This window comes from Clarias gariepinus, chromosome 21 (assembly GCF_024256425.1).
Source record: "Clarias gariepinus isolate MV-2021 ecotype Netherlands chromosome 21, CGAR_prim_01v2, whole genome shotgun sequence".
Lineage (NCBI taxonomy): Eukaryota > Metazoa > Chordata > Actinopteri > Siluriformes > Clariidae > Clarias > Clarias gariepinus.
In genome coordinates this window covers 21850099-21869643 of record NC_071120.1, presented here as the reverse complement: position 1 = coordinate 21869643, position 19545 = coordinate 21850099, and the positions used below count along the sequence as shown (strand labels likewise).

Below are 19545 nucleotides of genomic sequence, written 5' to 3'. Positions count from 1 at the left end.
CTACAAGACGTGTACACGCCAAAGTCATGACTTAAGGTGGACAATACAATGAAAAAAAATCCTTATAAGAATAGGGATCATCCTTATTTTAAAACCTACAAAGAAATGGAACAATACTTTTTTGCCTTTCACACAGAAAAAGGATAAAAATTTGGCTTGTTCAATTTAAGTTATAAAAAAAAACACACATGTGCTCAGAGGTAAATGTGAAGGATTTCTACGCAATAAATCATTCCGTGGACACAAACGTGAGCCTCTTCACCTGGCAGATGGGTCTGTAATGAAGCTTAAAGCACGCCGTGTTCCCCTGATGATTCACTTTAGCCAACTCTATCAAAGCTGCTGCCACGATCATTACATCACAGCCTGATACGAGCACTCCGTCCGCTGCCGAGGAAACCAGATCAGACACGGCTAATGTAGTGGGATGAGATAAATGAAAGAGGGAGAATATAGGAGTATAGAGGCATAGTACAAGTGGAGAGAGAGAGAGAGAAAAAAATGTGACGTGAATGCAGTTAATGTGGTAATGTGGGTCAGAGGAGATGCTGCGGGTTGGAATAAGGCAGATGAAACCGGTTTCGGGAAACAGCACTCTGAAATCCCAGTGAAGAAGAATATTATACAGATCATCAATCAAGCACCTCTCTTGTTCTCCAACATTATTGCTGTAATTTACTCTTAAAAGACTTCGAAAGCATTTTGTATCATCTACCCAAAAACAACTACAGTTCTAACAGTCCAAGTAGATTGATTCTGAGGTTTAAGCAATACAAGTTAAAAAGATTTATTCAACACATCATCTTAACATATCAAGAAAACCAGATATCAACAAGTTATAAATAAACACTGATTCAAAATAATCTACTTCCTGGGGGTTGTGGTAAAGAGTGTTCTAGCATACGATTAAAGGCTCATAATTAAAGGAGCAGTCTAAACATTGGAGAGCCCCCTGCTGCTCACTAGGTGAAGTGCAGGTGCAGGAAAACATTCCTTGTGCTTGTCCTCTGATCAAGATCTTTTAACACATTGCACCTTTAGGGTTGTCTATTTCAGTATGTGGTGCTTGCGCACAGTGCAGTGCTGCTAAAGACGAAAATGTACTGTATACTACCCAGGCTTTTAATATAATGGGTGGAAAGAATTAAAAAAGAAATCTACCAGAATTCTGAACTTATTTCAGTAGTCCTTTAAATAAAGTTGCCTGCATTCACTGTAATACGATCCGGGTCCATGCGCAGCGATACTGCCTGCCGTTTAAGAACCACACCATCTTTTACTCATCAGGGTAATACTGACTCTTTGTCCATCGCTGTACCTGCACTTTATCTGGAAGACATATAGCCCATAGAGTTTTAGAGCATAAACCCACAGTCACGACCAAAATCCAAAAGTAGCAGAAGCTACAATACTACAATCTCAAATCCATTTGCATCAATTTAGACGCGTTTTGTTTTTAATGGCGTTAAGAAAACTGTCCGCGATATGAACTCCACCCAGACCAAGCCGTTTGTGTAAATCCAGCAGGTCCTGCGCTAAGACTGAAGGGTCAACTGGGGGTCGTGGTTTATTACAAACGCTGATTATCTGCAGCAGAAAGGCAGCTTTGGCGTAGAGCCCACAAAGGGCGCCATGGAAACGCGGCTCCATCAGTACACTCAGCCAATCAGAATCCAGGGTTTCACCTAAATAACATAAGATACACGGTCTAATTAATAATACACGTACTGATCTAACTATTGTGTTTTAATAAATTTACCTGTGGGTCACATGACCATAGCTATATTTAAGCCAATCGATAGAGTAATTGATCGTCAGTTATAATTACCTAATTGAAGCTTGGCGCAGATGCTGAGGTTCTCTCTGACAGACACTGTATTTTCTTCCTCCCACTGATCAAGAGTCTTGGCAACAACAGAGGATTCTGGGTATCGTTTTGCCAGGCAAAGCAAATATGGCAGCACGGTCTCGGAAATCACAGAGGGCTCCAAAAACATGTTTGCGTTGTCCTGCTCGTACAGACTGTTGCTTCTGAGAACACAGGGAATAAAAACAAACAATGCCAAAACAATACTGTATTTTGATATTTCATATTAACGTTATTACTAGGGTTGTACTGAAAGTAATGCAAAAGAGGGTGTAACTCTTGCCCTGAATCCTCTTTGTTGCACTTGATGGTCCCCCACTGTGTGGTTTCGCCTTGTCTAAACAACTTCATCTATCTGTGTGAATTGCTCTCATCAATGGTGTCTCCGTAAAGATTCTGGAGATGCACAGCGGGAGACCATTAACGGCAACTGAGGGGATCCCAGAGGTGGGTTTAAATGCATCACTCGTGATGTTAAGTAGTACTTTCGTATAAAGGAAAAGTTACTCTGCTCAATAAAAAAATTCTCGTATTAACATGGTTATAAATATACAACCATGAACTCTCGCTTTCTGAGACTCATAAAGGCACGAGTTTAACTAAATAAAGTCAGTGTAAGTGGAGTTACCTGCGAAGAAAAGCTACATATATATGATATACGCGTCTTTTACGTAAATTACAAACAAAACCATGAGTAACGGTGAGTAACTTCGCCCTAACATAATATGATGTGAATCTTTAAATCATTAAGTTCTCTACACACAACTAAGTCCTGAGTTTCTTAGGCCTATCACGATAGTGACCTCTTTACCTTCCTAAACTTTCGAAATATGTTGGTGGGTCCAGATTTGGGCTTTTTACTCAAACTACGTACCTTTCTTGCTTATTTCAAACCAGTTACTCAATAATAAGCCTGTCAATCTTTATCTTAGTTCTCTGACGTCCACCTGGAGATAATGCGATGATTTACGGAGAGGTTTCAGGTAATAATAAAGGTTTATTAGGACTTGAGATTCTAGTGGCTGACTGTTTTAGTACCTAGTCTGACTGTTTTATTGCTAGCAAGTATGCCTATGATGTTTTAGCCTTGTTTAGCTCATATATACAGCCATGCTTTTATTAACTAGACTAAGAGCATTCGCTGGAAAGATTTTTAATCAAAGAGCAGGTATAGTGGAACACTGTGCAGTGTCGGAGAATGTGTGCGTGTGTGAGGCTCACTGTGAGAGCTTGGCCTCCTGAAGTACACTTCTGACATCCCAATCTGGCAAATGACACACCACAGCTTCCAAAGTGTCCTCGCTGTCCCAGAATTCCCCCAGCAGCCGGTCCAGCAGTATACGCAGCGATTGGTTGCTCTGCATGAGGAAGCACTTCGGTGGCGTTTCTCCTGTTTGAGACTCGCGGATGACAGAAGCAAAGATGGCGGCCTGGGCTCTCACTAGTTGACTCTGATCCTGCAGTAGGTGCACGCCCGTACTGATCAGCCTACACACACACAAACACACACACATTCTTCTTTTTCAGTTGTTTGCGATGTTCATTCAACCTCTTGCCAACAGCGTAAACATAATGAATGTTATCAAATTGCAAACAGGGTTGTTGAATAGACTGAGGGTTGTATGCGGGAAACCTGATAAGGAAACCAAAGACCTGATAAACAATGTGAGCTTGGAAAGCCATGTTTTTAGTACGCAGCTAAAGTGCTGGTGGCCGAGATGATAACACAAAGATTTAAAGGTGACTTTTGTCCTGGGTGTTCAATTCACAGGTCAGAACCATTTGTAAAACTATATAATCAGCCCTGAGATGTGACTTTTTTTTGGGGGAGCATAAAAATATAACGGGAAACAATGTACCTGGTACTGAGGGGTTTTAAAGCGGCACTGCACTGCAGGCTGTGGGCTACTATCGCAGCGCCGGTCAGAGCCAGAGCCTGAGCACAGGCCAGTCGCAGAGCTTCAGGAGCCTCGGCACGTCTGTGTGTTTCTAATAACACACACCAGCGCTGCAGTACGGCCAAGTCTGTGCTGAGAGAGAGAGAGAGGGAGAGAAAAAAATCATAATATATTATAGAAATACTCCCTCTATCTCCTTTGCATCTTTATTATATACACTACCGTTCAAAAGTTTGGGGTCACTTTCTAACTCCATGATCGTTCCTGATTTTTATATCTTTCTACATTGTAAAGGAATGCTGAAGGCGCCAAAAAATGCATTAATCTCCTTTAAACAGTTGATGGTGAGATGTTTCTGCTACTTCTGCTCTGTAAAGACTTCATAACGCCTCTAATCTGAGGTGCTGTTAATTGGTCATTTTTCAGGCTGATAACTCTAAATGAACTTCTCGTCTGCGGCAGAGGTAGGTTTTGGTCTCGCCCTCCTGGGATGGTCTTCATGAGAGCCAGTTTCATTATAATGCTTGACGGTTTTTTGCAAATGCACTTGACAATACTGTTCTTGCAAGAACTATTACAGAAAGGCTGACCTCTGTGTCTTAAAATAACAACTAACTGTTGTTTTTTTTTGTTTTTACGTAATTACCTAATCCCATATGTGTTATTTTACAGTTTTGAAATCCCCAGTATTGTTGTAGAATGTAGAAAATAAATCACTAAACAAAAACAAAGAAATTTGCAAGTGACCCCAAACTTTTGAACGGTAGTGTACACCATTACATATTAGCATATATATATATATATATATATATATATATATATATATAAAAGCATGTTAAATCTTCATAAGAACAACTTTGTTTCCAACAACTCCACTTTTCCACTCCACTCTTCTTCCCCTCATGGTACAGAGGAAAAAAAACTGTAAATCGTAGTAGATTTAGAAATATACAGTGGATAAAGGTTAGGAGGAGCATTGTTGCCTTGCACCTCCAGGGTCCGGGTTCGGTTCCCGCCTCGGGGTCTGCGTTTCTTCCGGGTGCTCTGGTTATCTCCCACAATCCAAAGGCATGCAGATCAGGTTAATTGGCGTCCCCAAATTGCCCGTAGTGTGTGAATGTGCGTGTGAATGTTGACTGGAAGTCCTAACAATGTCGTAAAAATGGGAATAAATACAATAGTCAATCCACAGTCCTTAATTGGACTACAGATGAATGGAAAGGTTAGAAGTGTGTGAATTACAGGCAGTCTGTCGATTCGATTTCATTTTAAGGCACTGCGATTTTCAATTCGAATTAATTTACTTTAACAGCATTTATTTATAATGTCTGATTTTCTTCAACCATCTATATATTTGTAAAAGGTGTTAAGTATTAAAAGTAGTATTAAAAACTACCAAATGTATCCGATACAAATTTTGAAACGTCATGTAACTTGTGTTGCAGGAAAATACAAGCAGTCCGATCTTTTTTTCTTTTTAGGAATGCGTATTCGAAACGGAATTTCAGGTTTAATAAGTTTATCTAATTAATTAAGTGTTCACAATTACGTGTGAATTGATTAATTGTCCCGATGATTCAATTAATGGATTTGATCAACAAAACATTGATTAAAATTGCATGATTAGTGTTGCAACTCAATTAAAAAATTTTGTTAATCTTGTCAAAAAGGGGGTAAAAATGATGTAGGTAAACAAGTAACAACATTACATGAATACGAATATAATTATTGGCACCCTTCAGGTAAAATGTGCAATAATTACTATAAAATTTCTTATAGAAGCAACTCGTTAGCACTCTTAGAAAAAAAGAAAACACAATTCATACAGCAACATTAGCTAAAATATAAGGAGTGTGAAGTATGTACTTTAAGCAACTAGACTAATTGCGTCCCCTTGTGAGGAAATATCTGTCTTCTAACATGAACAAGTGTGACAATCCAGGTCTTACAGTTTATGCATTTTCATGATCACTGGTGAACGAGGAACAGCGCTCAACCAGTTTCAATAAAAGTGAAAACGTTATTAGATCAATCACCTTGGAGAAAGCAGTAGAGACAAAGCACACAGGGTCTGAGAAAGGAACTCTGGCCCTCCTCTGCTCTCTTCCAGATCCTTTAACAGAAGATGGACAGACTCGTGCAGCTCTGCCTCTTCAAGCTTGAATAAGAGGCGCTGAGGCTGGGTTTGACTCAACACATCCGGGGTCATGACTTCCACCAGTGCTGATAAGTACGCTCCCTTGTACTCAACATCCTGATCCAAGAGCGCCTCCTTCAGATTGACCTGCACGGAGTACGTATATACATCGTTATTAAATGCTCCTGATTGGGATTCAGAGGTGCATTGAAATCAGCTGATCCAGTCCACTAAAACCACTGTGACATACTGATCTCAGTGCAGCACTAGTGCAGGATGTTTTCAACCATACACAAATCTACGGCAGCAAATATAATCAGTCCTTGTCTGTTTAAAAGCTTTGATGATTTGAGTTCATCCAAGGAAATTTACACCAGAGACAGGAAAAAAAAAAAGTACAAAATAATGGTTAAGGGTCTTGCTCACGGACCAGTGATGGTGATGGAATTTGAACTTACGACCTTCTGATCAACAGCGTGGAATCTCAGCCGCTCAGTCAGCACTACCACCGAAAAAAGGTGCAACACGAATAGCCCTTTCATGACACACATAAAAGATGGAAATGCTGTGGCGCGAGATATACCGCTACCCTTTCAGGTTTTATTCTGAATTACTGAGTAAAATATGGAGCTGAATTCAGGTAAATGATTACCTTACCATTAAGTCGAGTAATATTGTGGCGAGAACGGAAAATCGTGACTAATCCGAGAACACAATAGCTGCGCTCACGTTCCCTAATCAAGCAAGAACATGAGCTGCATATCAATGGTCAGCGGCAGTCCTAATTTCCCTTCATTGTGTGTTAAATAATAAACAGAAGCAACATGGTGCATGCCAAAAGAGTTAAGGCTTTGCCAAAATCAAATGATATCCATCTGGCCTAAATCCCACTTCGATAAGTGCGGAATAAAACCATGACTAGAAAAAATAATCAGTGATGCAGCAGCCCAGTGCAATGTACAACCCTGAAAGCGAATTGTTTTTACGTCATTTGGCAGACGGCCTTATCAAGATCGGCGTACATTCTATCTCATTGTAACATCTGAGTGGTTAAGGGGTAAAAGGGACGTGCTCAAGGGGACAACAGTGGCAACTTGGTGGTGCTGTGGTTTGAACCTAAGACCTTCTGATCGCTAGTCCAATGTCTTAAAGACTGAGCTTTCCAACAGCAGGATGTCCTTATATGGAATCTGTGAAAGTGAAGTCACATTGAGATATAAAATCTGAAAAGACGAAGCTACTGTAGAGGTTATTTATATACCTGGAGTGCTTTTTCCAGCTCGCGCTGTAGGTGGCTTTTTCTCCAGCCCCGCCCCTCTTTTATCCAGGTGACCACAGCGAGACGAGTAACTGCACTCCCACCGGACAGGTGAGGCCACACCCGGCATGCCCAGTCAGGATCGTCGCACAGGTAGTGCACTGCACTGCGGTGGAAGGAGGCGGAGCCAAGCTGAACAGAAATGTTAAACAAATTTATGGCTTAAACTTAAACAAATTAGCATCCAATTTTTTTACATTCAAATGTTCACTTTTAACTGCTCACTTATTAGTCTTTTTTTTGGTAAATTGATGCTTACGATAATCTCATCTAAAAAATTATACAAGTCTGAATGTGACTTATTGATTACGGCTATAATGCACTAAGGGTGTTTAAGCATTTATAGCACATGCAGTGAGCATTAATGCGTTTGGCAAAGACACTTAAGAGATGTCAAGCTTTTAAGATAAATCCTGGACCATATTAGAAATGTACATTCTGGCCTAAGACCACCTTTCCTGTTATGAATAATCTGGCTGGAATCTAGTCGAGCTCATAAACCTTTATATCCTCTCTGAAGGCAAAACCAAGACATGTCTGCACCTCTAAAGCGTGTGGCGTCCGATGGAGCTCCTCCATCAGCAGAGTACCGAGGTTCGTAAGGAAAGCCCTCGTGCACTTCTCTCTCAGCAGCCTCAGCATGGAAACATATGCCTGGCGCACCAAAGGGCATCTCTGCTTGTGGGACGCCAGCCAAAGTCGAGCCTCCATCGCCTCCCCCACTCCACACAGAGAGGATGGGTGAGGACTAGAGATATGAACACAATACTCGCCTTTAGATTTGGCACTCGGAACGGACACTGGCAAGTGAAATAGGTACAGTTATGTAACTAGTGCGTAGGCAGAAGATGAACTGCACTGGTGAAAAAAAAAAAATCTAAAATTTTTTCCATTCCAAAAACTCCATTTGCAGGCTTCTCACTTGTCAGCGTGAAGGACTCTGGTCAGGATGGCCTTTATCTGTAGGAGTTGGCCATGCACGCGGTTGTGACAGCTCGGGCTACTCGGCTTCTCGGGCAGCTCCTCCACTATTTTCAGTACTCTTGCCACATACTCTGTAGGTGGTATCATAGCAACCAGGGATTGGGCTGACATTGCTCGCACGCCATATACCGGGCTAGCAGCTAGCTGGAGCAGTGGAGGCAGGAAGTCTGACAGAGCTCTGTGACAAATGATGCAAAAATTAGTCTTAGCAGTTAGTTATACTTTAATAAATCCATAATTTTTTCCCAAACAGTGCAACGGCGTAGGATTTCTGTACATTACAGCAGACGTCATATGTTTAGGGAGTTTGGTTCCAATACAATGAAAAATATATACCCAACTTACAAACAAGTTCCATTTCCCGGGAGCATGTTCATAAGTCGGATATGTTCGTAAGTGTTTCTGCACTTTAAAGTTATAAGGGAAATCCCTAACATAATTTTGTTTCAGAGCTGTTTTCCACTGTATTGGACTGTGAACTCTGTTTTGTTAAGGATTTTCCGAAATTTGGATTATTCACAATCAGGACAGATTTACGGAACAGACATTTTCTATCATCATGCTCCTAGACTGATTCATTTCTCACGCACAAAGCCCCCAACCCACACACATGCAATAGACCGGACTTTTTATAAATTTACTAATACACTAAAAATACTGTATATAATTGTAAATATTGGTATCTGGTGCACTACAGTGTCTATTTATTGTACAATACACGTGAGCTACTTCTGTGATTTGTTACTTGTAATTTTTTTTTAAATGTAAGTAATACGAAAGCTTGTTGTCAGATGGATAAAGTGTATCAGAAGGCAAGGTGATTACGTTGAAAAATGATGTATTTGTCTTTTCTAAAAATCAATTAAAATAAATTCTACGACCAGAGTGCGGATAATTTTTGACTCACCCTTGTATAATAAATATGATGTACTATATTCTGACAAGATTCCTCCATAAAAAAAAAAGACACAAATTAAGTTTTAGCAAGAAATCCATATCGGTCTCTATCCCTATACAAACCATATTACTTTTACTGCACAACGTCCACTCTGCACTCTCAAACAAATGTAACTTAAAAAGAATCTTAATTTTTTTTTTTTTTATAATACCAAGGGTGACATTAAATAAATGTAAAAGTCCCATTTTAATAAGCGTTCCTGTCAATTTAATTAACACAGTGCAAATTTTATTATTTACAGCTTAACAAGTTTTAGCCAAACAAAATATACTGTTTGAAACACATACTGTGTTTGTTCCTGAGCTCCAGGCTGCAGCTTGGCCAGCAGGGTTAGGATCGGGTAGAGAGAGGGGTGAAGGCTTAGTCTGGCTTCGTGCAGGTCCGCTGCTGCTCTTTGTAAAGCCTCAAGGAGGAACGGCTTTAACGCGGGATAATGCTTGAAAAAGGCAGGGGAGGACATGCCATACTGGGCAGAGACATCTTCACCAGCAGGCCTCTGACCCAACATTCTGGAGCAGAGAGAACCTGGGGGATGAAAATCCAGGCATCAACAGTAGGGCTGTATTTTATGTTTAAAACTCAGGAAAATTACATAAAAAGGTGATAAAGGTGCATACTGTAAAGCTGCAGTGCAGCGTTCCTCATGGACCAAGAAGGAGAACTGAGAAGTGAGAGGGACAGCATGGTGATCTCAGGGGCGTACTGAAGGATAGTTAAACCCAGACTGGAGCCTTTTACTAGGGCCTGAACTGTGTGAACGGCACACACCTGGACAACAGGAAACAAGACCAAATTTGAACTAAAGAATCAGTCCAAATGCTCAGTTTCTGTTTAGTCTATAAAGAACCCTAATATTGGGGAAGTGGTGTGTACCTGAGGCAGGTCAAGGGTCTGGTCCCAGTTCTGGGGCAGCGGGGCTCTGGCTGTCTCCAGCAGTGTGTGGATGCTGTGGGCCAGCAGTGGGTGGGAAGTACCACTCTCCTCTGCTGCCAACACACCAAGAATAAGCATCGGCAGACCCGCTGCCCGTCTCGTCACTGATGTACTCCGGGGTGTCTGAAGGACACACAGACCCTAAAAATGCCAAAAAAAGCCACAAAATGGAAAAGGGGTAACTAATAAGAAACCACTATCATTATGAAAACCCTTAGGAGTATTACTTTTCAAACTGTGGAATCCGTCATTTGCTGTACCTGCTGTAGAATTCGGTTTGGGATCTCTCTGTGCTTTGGATCAGTGCTGATGAGGAGGGCGGTGCAGAATTTAGTGAATCCAATGCAGCAGCCCTCCACTGCCCCCTAAAGGGACAAACAGAGTAAAACATTGTAGGTTTGTGGGGGAAAAAAAAAAAACACCAACGGTATGTAAAAATCCGAGCTTGCTTACCCAATGTCTACATTTAAGAATAATGTCCTTAAAGACTTTCGAAGCCTTCTGCAGATCTTCTACAGTTAACAGTGTCATGTCCTTATGGGTGGTTGATAGAATCCTCTCCACCAGTGAACCAAGAAAAATCCCAATTTCCTACCCAGAAAGAGAGCCGTGTAATATGGAGTGAGATCTGTGGCAAAAGTGACAATAATGGCTACTAAGGATCCTAAAACCAATAAAAAGACAATGCAATCTATCATAACCCCTAGGACTGTCTATGTCTAGTGGTTATACTACATCATGGCATGGATGGATGGATGGATACTTTGATAGATACTTTACTGATCCCAAAGGAAATTTCCACATGAATCCATATTAATCTATAATTCATCTATAATTAATGATTCCATATTCATTTACTTATTCCTATAAAATGTAAGAAGGTCAGTTGTTTTTCCTATGTTTATTGGGAGAAGTAATTCCTCCACTATAAGTGGTACCTTCAGCGTGACCCAGCAGCAGGTCAGCACCAGACTGTGCTCTTCTGAAAGCAGCACGTTCTCTTCTCCATCATCATCATCATCCAGCCCTGCTCCACTGGGTCCAATTAGTGAGCTGATGGCGTTTCCCATGTCACAGAAAGAAGGCGGGACCTCTGTAAGAAACAGCCATGAGGCATTTGTGGAAAAGTAAACACTTAGTACAGCAAAAGTTATGCTTTCTTATTTATTTAGAAAAAAAAAAAATACTCATGCCAGATTATCAAAACATCTACTGAATGAGAAGTCCAAGTATCTGGGATACTGCTTTACTTCCTGCCAGATTAATAAATTAATTATCATATTACATATTTTATTAACACTATATCATTGATTTGAATATTTCAATAACTATTAATTTGCCATCTTTTTCTTAATGTTGACTTATTAAATCAGAAAGCTAGGGTTAGGGTTAGGGTTAGGTAAACACTGGAAAATGGGCAATAATTGCTTTACTAAATCAGGATTTCCATAAAGTTTTTATATATATAATCTGTATAACAAGTCATTACATGTGTCGCCCCCTAGTGGTGACCCGACATGACAAAACATCCAATAAATGGAAAAAAAGCTATCTTCCTTTTAAGATACTGTACAGTACAGTGCCTCATTTCTTCATATTATATTAAATTAAATGTAATGATGTAGATTAAATAGAAAAAACTGAAACTAATTCTACACAAAAAAACGGTGCCTAAAGATTTAAAAACTGGTTGTTTAGGTAAGAGCAGCCTTGTTTCCCCTCTCGTCTGTTCCAACCACTCAGCATCCAGCAACATCAGTATACTAATCACAGATCGCCACCTTGTTCATGCCTTATGTAAAAAAAATTTTATTATTATTATTCTTGAATATGGTTATAGGTCACTGTGTGGCTTAACAAAACAAAAACATTCCTCTGAACAGCTCAAACACTGAAAATGCGAGCCAAAAACTTGCAAAAAAAGTCATTCAGGAAGCTTGGAGAACTATTCCTTAACACTACATTAAAAATACAAAAAAGTCTGACTCCTTGCTGTCATTACTGTCTCAACATAACGTTAATACAGTATATTAGAAAACCCAACAGGAGTAATACGCTTCACAGTGTCTCACTGACCGTACCTTTGTCCTCTGTATTCTGATCTCCATACAGCACACCAAGCAGCAGCAGTGAGATCTTTTCCAGCAATGAGACTAGTTCTGAGATCATACTCTGGTCTAGAGCTTCAGCCAAAACTCCAGGAACGTCCAGCACACACTTGTGAACAGCGCTGACCGCACCTACAGACATTAAGCTAAACATCAAGCCATGAAGACATAAAGACACATACACATTCCTGCATGCCTCATTGGTGTTAGGACATATACTGATCGTATTACCATGTAGGGGTGATGAGCGTGCAGCAAGCAGCATGTCCTGACTGGCAATTAGGTACTGCTGCTCCAGACTCTTTAGCAGGTGTCTGAGCAGCCTGACTGATGCCGCACCATCCAGAGACCTACCACCTGCCAGAGACGCCGCACCATCCAGAGACGCCGCACCAGCCAGAGATGAAACACCAGCCAGAGACACACACCTAGAGCCCCATAACAAAGACTCACAACAATAAGTATTTATTAACACTTATTTTTTTTTTTAAAAAAGGACTTTTCTGAAGGACTGTAAAATTTGGTAAACATTATCCTAATAAAGCTGATGAATCCGAAATAAAATGTAATGAGTCTCTTGTTGTTGATTACTTTCCTATAAAAGCACGGGAAAAAAATCAGAAAAGACGATTTCAAGCACAGTACGGTGATGAGATTTGAAAAGTTTTCACATATTGGGGCATTTAAGGAGTTCCTGGGGGGCCAGACTTCATAGAAAACTTTCTACCGTGATGGTATTTAAGCACTAGTGAAACGCTGGGATAAGTGCATTAGTGCAGCGAAGGATTGTATAAAGAAATAAAGAAGAAATAAAATAAAAGTTTTTACTATCATAACCGTGTCGAAGTCCTGGTTTGACTTAAACACCCTTTCTAATATAAAAACAGGGCTAAAGAAGATTTAGAAAGCATACTAACGCACTTCTGTAGCAGCAGTTTCATCATCAGAGCCCCCGTCTGGGCTTCCTGAACACGCGGGCTGTGCAGACGCGCCTGTGCTCGGCTAAAAAGCGCGATCGCGACATCAGAATCGAGAGACTGCGGGAAAAATCTCACCAGCAGCTCGGCCGCATGCTCACGGATCTACAGAGGAGAAGCATAACAAATGCTGTTACAGAGCATCCTAAAATATTCTGTATGGATCATCTCTTAGGTTGCCAATAATGTCGCTTGAAAAACACTTGGAAATTGGGAACCTCATTGGTCACGTCCTCCAAACAGCCGATTAGGACTAGCTGTCTTGAGCGGCAGTAGAAATCCCACTTCCCTCTGGCTCTTGTGTAGTTTATCAGCTCTGACATGTTAGCTGGAGAAAAGAATTCAAAAGAGGTTAGTCACACCAGTAATGTAAAATCTAAAACACTGGGACTGTTTTAGCTCTTAATTGTTCCTCTACCTGGTGGCTGACCCTTCTTCCTGTCTGGACTCCAGGAGTCTGAGCAGGTCTCCAGAACTGCAGCTAGCAGCAGGAGAGCCGTCTTCTTCCTCTGGAAGCTGTTCCCAGGAGCCAGGGAGACTAACGGCACCTGCGCCACCCAGTCGATGAATTCTGAAGAATCACAGACGCACAATCGTGGTTTTAATCTTGACAGCGAAGACGGGACATGGCTGAGTATTCTCTAAAATGATAGTAACGAGATGGAGAAGATCTGTACAGTACATTAGTCCTTACCTATGCCTTGTTGAAGTTCTTTCTCTTGTTCCTTGCTCAGGCCGCGTTTACATTTCTGACCTTTGAGGCTTGCCATACAGCGGTCCCGAATACGCACGAGGAACTTCCTTAACCCCGCCTGGAGCTGCTGACGAAACGGCGACGACTCGCTGTTCAGGTTAAAAGGAAGAAACTCCCTCATGGCACCGCATTCCACTTCTAACGGAGGCTCTTTCGACTTCGGGCTACAGCAGATGAGGGTGAACGCTGCTAACCGGACCGTGTCGTCGAGAGACGACAAGGCTAGCCGAAGCGTCCCCAAGGCAAAGTCGTTCTCCGAATTCAAGGACAGACGTCCGCCGTTTGCTCGCTGGGCGCTCATGATGCACACCCACGCTCGTAGATGCCCCGGGGCAGCGAGGTCTAGAGCGGCTAGCAGCGTGTCAAATGCCCCCGGGAAGCAGCGTAGGGTGCAGGGCAGGAGGTAGCTAGAGGCGTTATTCCGAAGCAGAGTCACATCGGAGGTCAGAGCTTTCAGGACTGTCGGTTGCCATCGCTGCACCCACTGGGTAGCCAAGTGTTGCTCAGTGGGCGGAGCATCTTTCAGCGCATTAACCGTAAGCTCGCGTCTTTGCTCCTGAAGGAGCAACTTGTAGATCTCGGATGCCCCAGGTGCGAGGTGATTAGCAGAGAGGCACTTAGAGATGTGAGATGGAAGAGAAGGATACTGCTCCAGGACCTGGGAAGAAAAAAAAAAAAGATTATCTAATTTTTATCAACAATGAGATTTAGTTGAGTGTTTGATTGATTGTTTTTCTCTCGGAGGAACAGGTCAAACTTTTTAGTTATCGCTCCTGCACTAGGGACCAAAGGTCAAAACGTGGCAGAATAGATCTCTTAATTTTTTCAAAATGGTGACAAAAGATTTGGAAACAGACGGGCCATAGACAAATACACAGACAAATAGATGAACAGACAGACAGACAGACGCACAGTCTCAAATAGACAGACACTGACAGGCCAAGACAGACAAACAGACTCAGACACACACACATACAGAGAAAGCACTACCTCCAAGTGTTACCATGGTAACATAAGCACCTCGGATACCTGTCGCTGCTGCTGTGGATATTTCACACTACAGACATTAGGTATTAATTATTTATTGAAACAACAACTGATACCATTATAAAACCTATGCTATTAATACCTGTACAACTTATAAATAAATGATTTGATTAATTCACAAGAGATTTTTATACAGATTAATAGCCTATGTGTATATAATACTAATCGTTATTAATTCAATTAAAATTAAAATTATTGTGTCGTATAAATATGATGTCATCCTCGATAATAAATATATAAATCTGGATGAGCTCCATTATTTATACGCTTCAGATGCACTGATTAATGGGAAACTTTTTCGTTCTCTTTTCCGGTGAAGTAAAGACCTGTTGCTTAGTTGTTCAGTACAACGTTCGCAGTTCCCTTTCCTATTTCGCTCGCTGCGGATTGGAATCATACTTAACATGGCTGAACACCCGGTGAAGTGTACTTCAACCCGATTGGAACGCACCTCCAGACAAAGTGCCAGACAGACATTTAACAAACGCACCAACATACATACAGACAAACCTGTAAACATACATTATGAATTACAGACAAGTAGACTGACAGTTAGAAACAGGGATAGACGGAGAGGCAGACAGACTACAACAGATAATCCAAAAGAGAGATGAATAGACAGATAGACACACAGACAGACAGAGAAACCGTCAGTTTGACAGACAGGCACACAGAAAAAGGACATACAGTTGGACAGACACAAACAAGTGGTGACAGTCACAGCAGGTTCTGTAGGCCTTAAACTGATGCACATCCCATAACATCAGAGGTACCTTGTCTGTACCCACATAGGGCAGGAGGGCACATAGGGGTGAGTATTTGGCCCTGGACTCCCACGGCAGCTCTGCAATCCTGTGCAGTAAATTCACATGAAGTCGTTTCTCAGTATCTCCAGAAAGCCGACAGTCCAGCTCATAAATCTCCAGAAACAAACTGAAGGCAGTGCGTACTGACTCAGACACGCCCTCTACCTGTAGACAACATGGGGAAGACAGAGAATCTGGTTCAGTCGAGTGATACAAAGTGCCATGGTAAAGGCAATATAAATACACACACACACACACACACCGGGCTTACCGGGCTCTCAGCATTGTCCCAAATGATTTGTGCGAGTTTGTCTCTAAGGTTCGATCCTTCATCAAGCAAGTGAGCACCGGAGATCTCCGTAATCTCAGGGTGGCAGTCTTTCACATACTTCAGCCACAAGATAAACACTACAACCAAAAACTGTTACATGTCAATCCCATAAAACTACATACAACAATAAATCATAGACTTTTATAAATGTACTGTGCCTCTACAGATAAAGGCACCTTGAAACACGTAGTAGTGACAGTCCAGTTTCTCTCGCAGCAAATCGGAGACGAGGGGAAATAAGCCGTGTAGGAGGAGGCAGGTCTGTGAGACGGGAAGAAATGGATGAGAGCTGAGAGATACAGGTAGAAACTATAACAGCGATGAATGCTAGAGAAAAAAATTTAATATGCACGATAGCTATCTGCTGTTAATGTTCTTCTCAACAGTGCTGAGCTATTAAAAAAAGAAGAAGCTTATAAACAAAGCACTGTGGTTAAAGAAGACAGAATAAATAAGGAAATGACGGAAAATGATTAAATAAAAGGAAAGAAAAGAATGAAAAGAATAGAATAAATTATAAAAGGACGGTTAAGCAAAAAGAAATAATAAATTAATATATCACAGGAAACGAATGGAAAGGATAAAATGAGACTAGATGTAATAAATTAGGACACTGATTAAAGAAAAAGAAAGAATACATTTTGATAGAAACTAAAGTTAAATAAAACAAAAGAAGAACAAGGTAAGAATAGAAAATAATGAAAGAAAGTGAATGAAAGAAAACAAATGGAAAGGATAGAACAGGGAAAATGTAATTATGATTTAAGAAGGAAGGGAAAAAAAGAAAAGAAGAGAGAAAAGGAAAAAAAAGAAATAAAAGCAAAGAAAAAACGTCAGATCACGCAAGGGAAAGAAAGGGAAGAAAAGGTAAGGTAAAATAATGAAGGTAAGGAAGTTAATGTAAATTAAAAGAAAGAAAGATAAGGTAAGGCAAGTTAAGGAAAAGAAAGAAAAAAGGGAAAAGGAAATAAAATAGAAAGAAAGAAAAGGAAAGATAAGGGAAAAGGAAAAGAATAGAAAGGAAAGGAATAAGTTCAGTCAGATAAGGTAAGGTAAGGAAAGGACAGGAGAACAATGAAAAGGAAAGGAAAAGAGAAAAAGCAAAGGTAAGGTAATGAATAAAAAAAGAAATGCAAGGTAAAACAAACAAAACAGAAAGGTAAGGTAAAAAAAAGTTTTTTTTTAAAAGGGGACAAAAAAGGAAAATGTAAGGTAAAGAAAATAAAGTAAAAAACAAATGAAGGGAAAGGAAAGGTAAGGGTGCCGTAGTGGGCACTATGTGGAGTGTTCTACCCCGTGTTTATCCTGACTCAGTTCTCCGCTCTACCTGTTTGCCGGCGCTCTGTTGAACGAGAACATTCTTTCTCAAGCAGGTCAGGAATCCTCTGGCTACACTGAGTCTGTTCACTCCATTACATCCTCTTGGAAAACAGTCTACCTGCAACTGTCCTACTGTCACACAACACTGCTCTGCACGCACACACACACACACACACACACACACACACACACACACACACACACACCAGTTTAAAATAAACTGATTTTATTATTGAAAAAGTTCCACAATATATACACACCACACTGATGGATCATAACGTTCTTGATGCTCGTGTAAAGCCGATGCTCTTGTACAGAGATACTCACCCGTGTTGGTAATCTGGAGTAAACTCGAGGCTGCTGAAGTTCCACTCTCATTGTCCGGTGCTACAGAGATCAGCATGGCCACAGCGGTGCCTGCTAGCAGCCGCGTGTCCCTGTTACAAACCTGACACACACCATCCACCATGAAACGGCAACATGTTACAAAACTGGATGATTTACAGAAAATAAAAGCACTCACATGTCCCAGGATTATATTAATAAGGAATTCCAGGATCTCTCTCATATGCAGGTTGTCTTTCTGCTTGGAAAAGACAAGAGGCACCACTTGCTCAGGCAGCAGCTGGAACATTTGCAGACACATCTGGAACACACACACAAAACAAACATAAAACAGAAATATCCAAAAGGTAATCTTATCCCAGACTTCAGTAAGCTCACCTTGACTGCCTGGTAACACAGGGGACCATTTCTATTTGCCTCGTCGTTCATAATGTTAGGCAACGACATGGTGATTTTACTCAGCAGAGGCAGAAACGCTCGTCTTAAACCTTCTCTGCCCATCGCGCTCTCCTCCAGGAACATACACACTGTTTGAAAAACAATCAGTCATAGAAGTCAGAACTTTCTATAGAAGTATGTGTGTATAACCATACAGTGGTTGGTAGTGTTAAAGGAAGTCACTTACGTATTTGAAGGTCCTTTAATGACAACACCTTGAAAAGAAGCGATAAGTCGGTCAAAACAAAATTAAACCCTAGAAAGCATCCTAGTATCTAGTAGTAGCTCCGTCCCTCTTACCTGCTCCCGATGGAGTCGTCTCTGGAGACATTGCTGGACCTCTTCAAACACTAAAGACTCACTGACCTGAGCCAGGTGTTGCAACATCTGTTCCAGAACAGATCGAGACCGTGTATAAGAACGTAAAACTCTAATGGTATCTGCATCTATCACATCTATCACTCTAAGGACACTCGCCGTACAAAGTCGTCCTTTTACCTGGTCTAGTTTGCGGCAGGCCGATGTGGACGTGTTCACCGCATCCAGCTGTGATCTTAGGACGACCTGAACAAGGCGCCGGTGATTTTCAGACGTCAAGTGCTGCAGAAAAGGTGGTGGGATTTTCCTCAGAGTCTGCAATGCGTCCTCTATGGAGCGCTCCATCACTCGCTTCATTGTGCTCCTGTTAGTGTAAAGACAGACAAGTATCATATCAATAAGAGCTGCAAGTTGAGTAAACTCAACTAGACGCAGTGAGCCAAACAGACAATCACCAACAGCAGCATAAGCATCCTGCTGTTTAAATGTCTGTTCAAGTCAAACTGGGACTTTGATTGGGATGGAAATTCTCTCAAGTCTGCAAATGGAACATTATTGTATATGTGCGTGTGTGTGTGTGTGTGTGTGTGTGGGGGGGGGGATCGACTAAAAGAATCGGTTCAGGAAAAGATTCGAACATGAACCGACTCACTGAAATGAATCATTACAATCCCTGTTGGCGTTGCATGCCTAAACCTGATGCCTCTCAGTTTTATCACTCACTCTGGTACAAACCAGCATTTTTTCCTCCTTTGTCTTGACTTGACACACAATTAATATAACATCAAATGAATTTTATTAGCATTTTATTAGACTGCATTCTCACCAACCTTCCACTCTCTACGAGCTTCTCCAAGAATAACCCGAGCTTATCTTTCACATCCTGACGCAAATCCTCCTCTAAAACAAAAACGCTGAGAAGTGTTCCTACATAGGCTTTATCTAAATCCGGAGAAATCATAGTTGTATCATCTAACTCATGCATGTCCTGCGTTTCCTCTAACGC

At 41.2% G+C, this 19545-nt stretch overlaps 1 protein-coding gene across 3 annotated transcripts; it reads right to left on the bottom strand.

Moving 5' to 3' along the window:
- Positions 1-773: 773 nt before the first annotated feature.
- On the bottom strand, positions 774-19532 carry si:ch211-225b11.4 (thyroid adenoma-associated protein homolog). Of its 3 annotated transcripts, XM_053481756.1 has the most exons (31): positions 19370-19532; positions 18720-18903; positions 18522-18608; positions 18409-18436; positions 18162-18310; positions 17962-18084; positions 17766-17886; positions 17446-17588; positions 16295-16379; positions 16059-16195; positions 15755-15952; positions 13875-14592; positions 13599-13751; positions 13399-13508; positions 13125-13285; positions 12435-12631; positions 12177-12335; positions 11034-11188; positions 10549-10686; positions 10356-10460; positions 10036-10236; positions 9780-9930; positions 9450-9687; positions 8143-8382; positions 7764-7968; positions 7164-7352; positions 5802-6049; positions 3727-3897; positions 3089-3355; positions 1829-2031; positions 774-1685 (listed from the first exon to the last, which is right to left on the bottom strand). In XM_053481756.1, the coding sequence occupies exons 1-31, from the start codon at positions 19522-19524 to the stop codon at positions 1435-1437; spliced, it is 5670 nt and encodes a 1889-aa protein (XP_053337731.1). In that variant the 5' UTR covers positions 19525-19532; the 3' UTR covers positions 774-1434. The 3 variants fall into 3 exon arrangements, with proteins under 3 accessions (XP_053337731.1, XP_053337732.1, XP_053337733.1); XM_053481757.1 differs by lacking the exons at positions 18162-18310; positions 18409-18436; positions 18522-18608; positions 18720-18903; positions 19370-19532 and having other exon boundaries at positions 17446-17583; positions 17962-18074; XM_053481758.1 differs by lacking the exons at positions 17962-18084; positions 18162-18310; positions 18409-18436; ... (1 more) ...; positions 18720-18903; positions 19370-19532 and having other exon boundaries at positions 17446-17583; positions 17766-17892.
- Between the last annotated feature and the right edge of the window lie 13 nt (positions 19533-19545).

Bases quoted from the DNA above. Each gene is read 5' to 3' on its own strand.
- si:ch211-225b11.4 (XM_053481756.1), bottom strand. From the start codon at position 19,524: ATGCATGAGTTAGATGATACAACTATGATTTCTCCGGATTTAGATAAA. The intron at 7,353-7,763 runs GTGCAGACATGT...ATTTCTGTTCAG, and splicing joins GGACGCCACACGCTTTAGAG to CTTGGCTCCGCCTCCTTCCA. The intron at 3,356-3,726 runs GTACATTGTTTC...GTGTGTGTGTAG, and splicing joins TTAAAACCCCTCAGTACCAG to GCTGATCAGTACGGGCGTGC.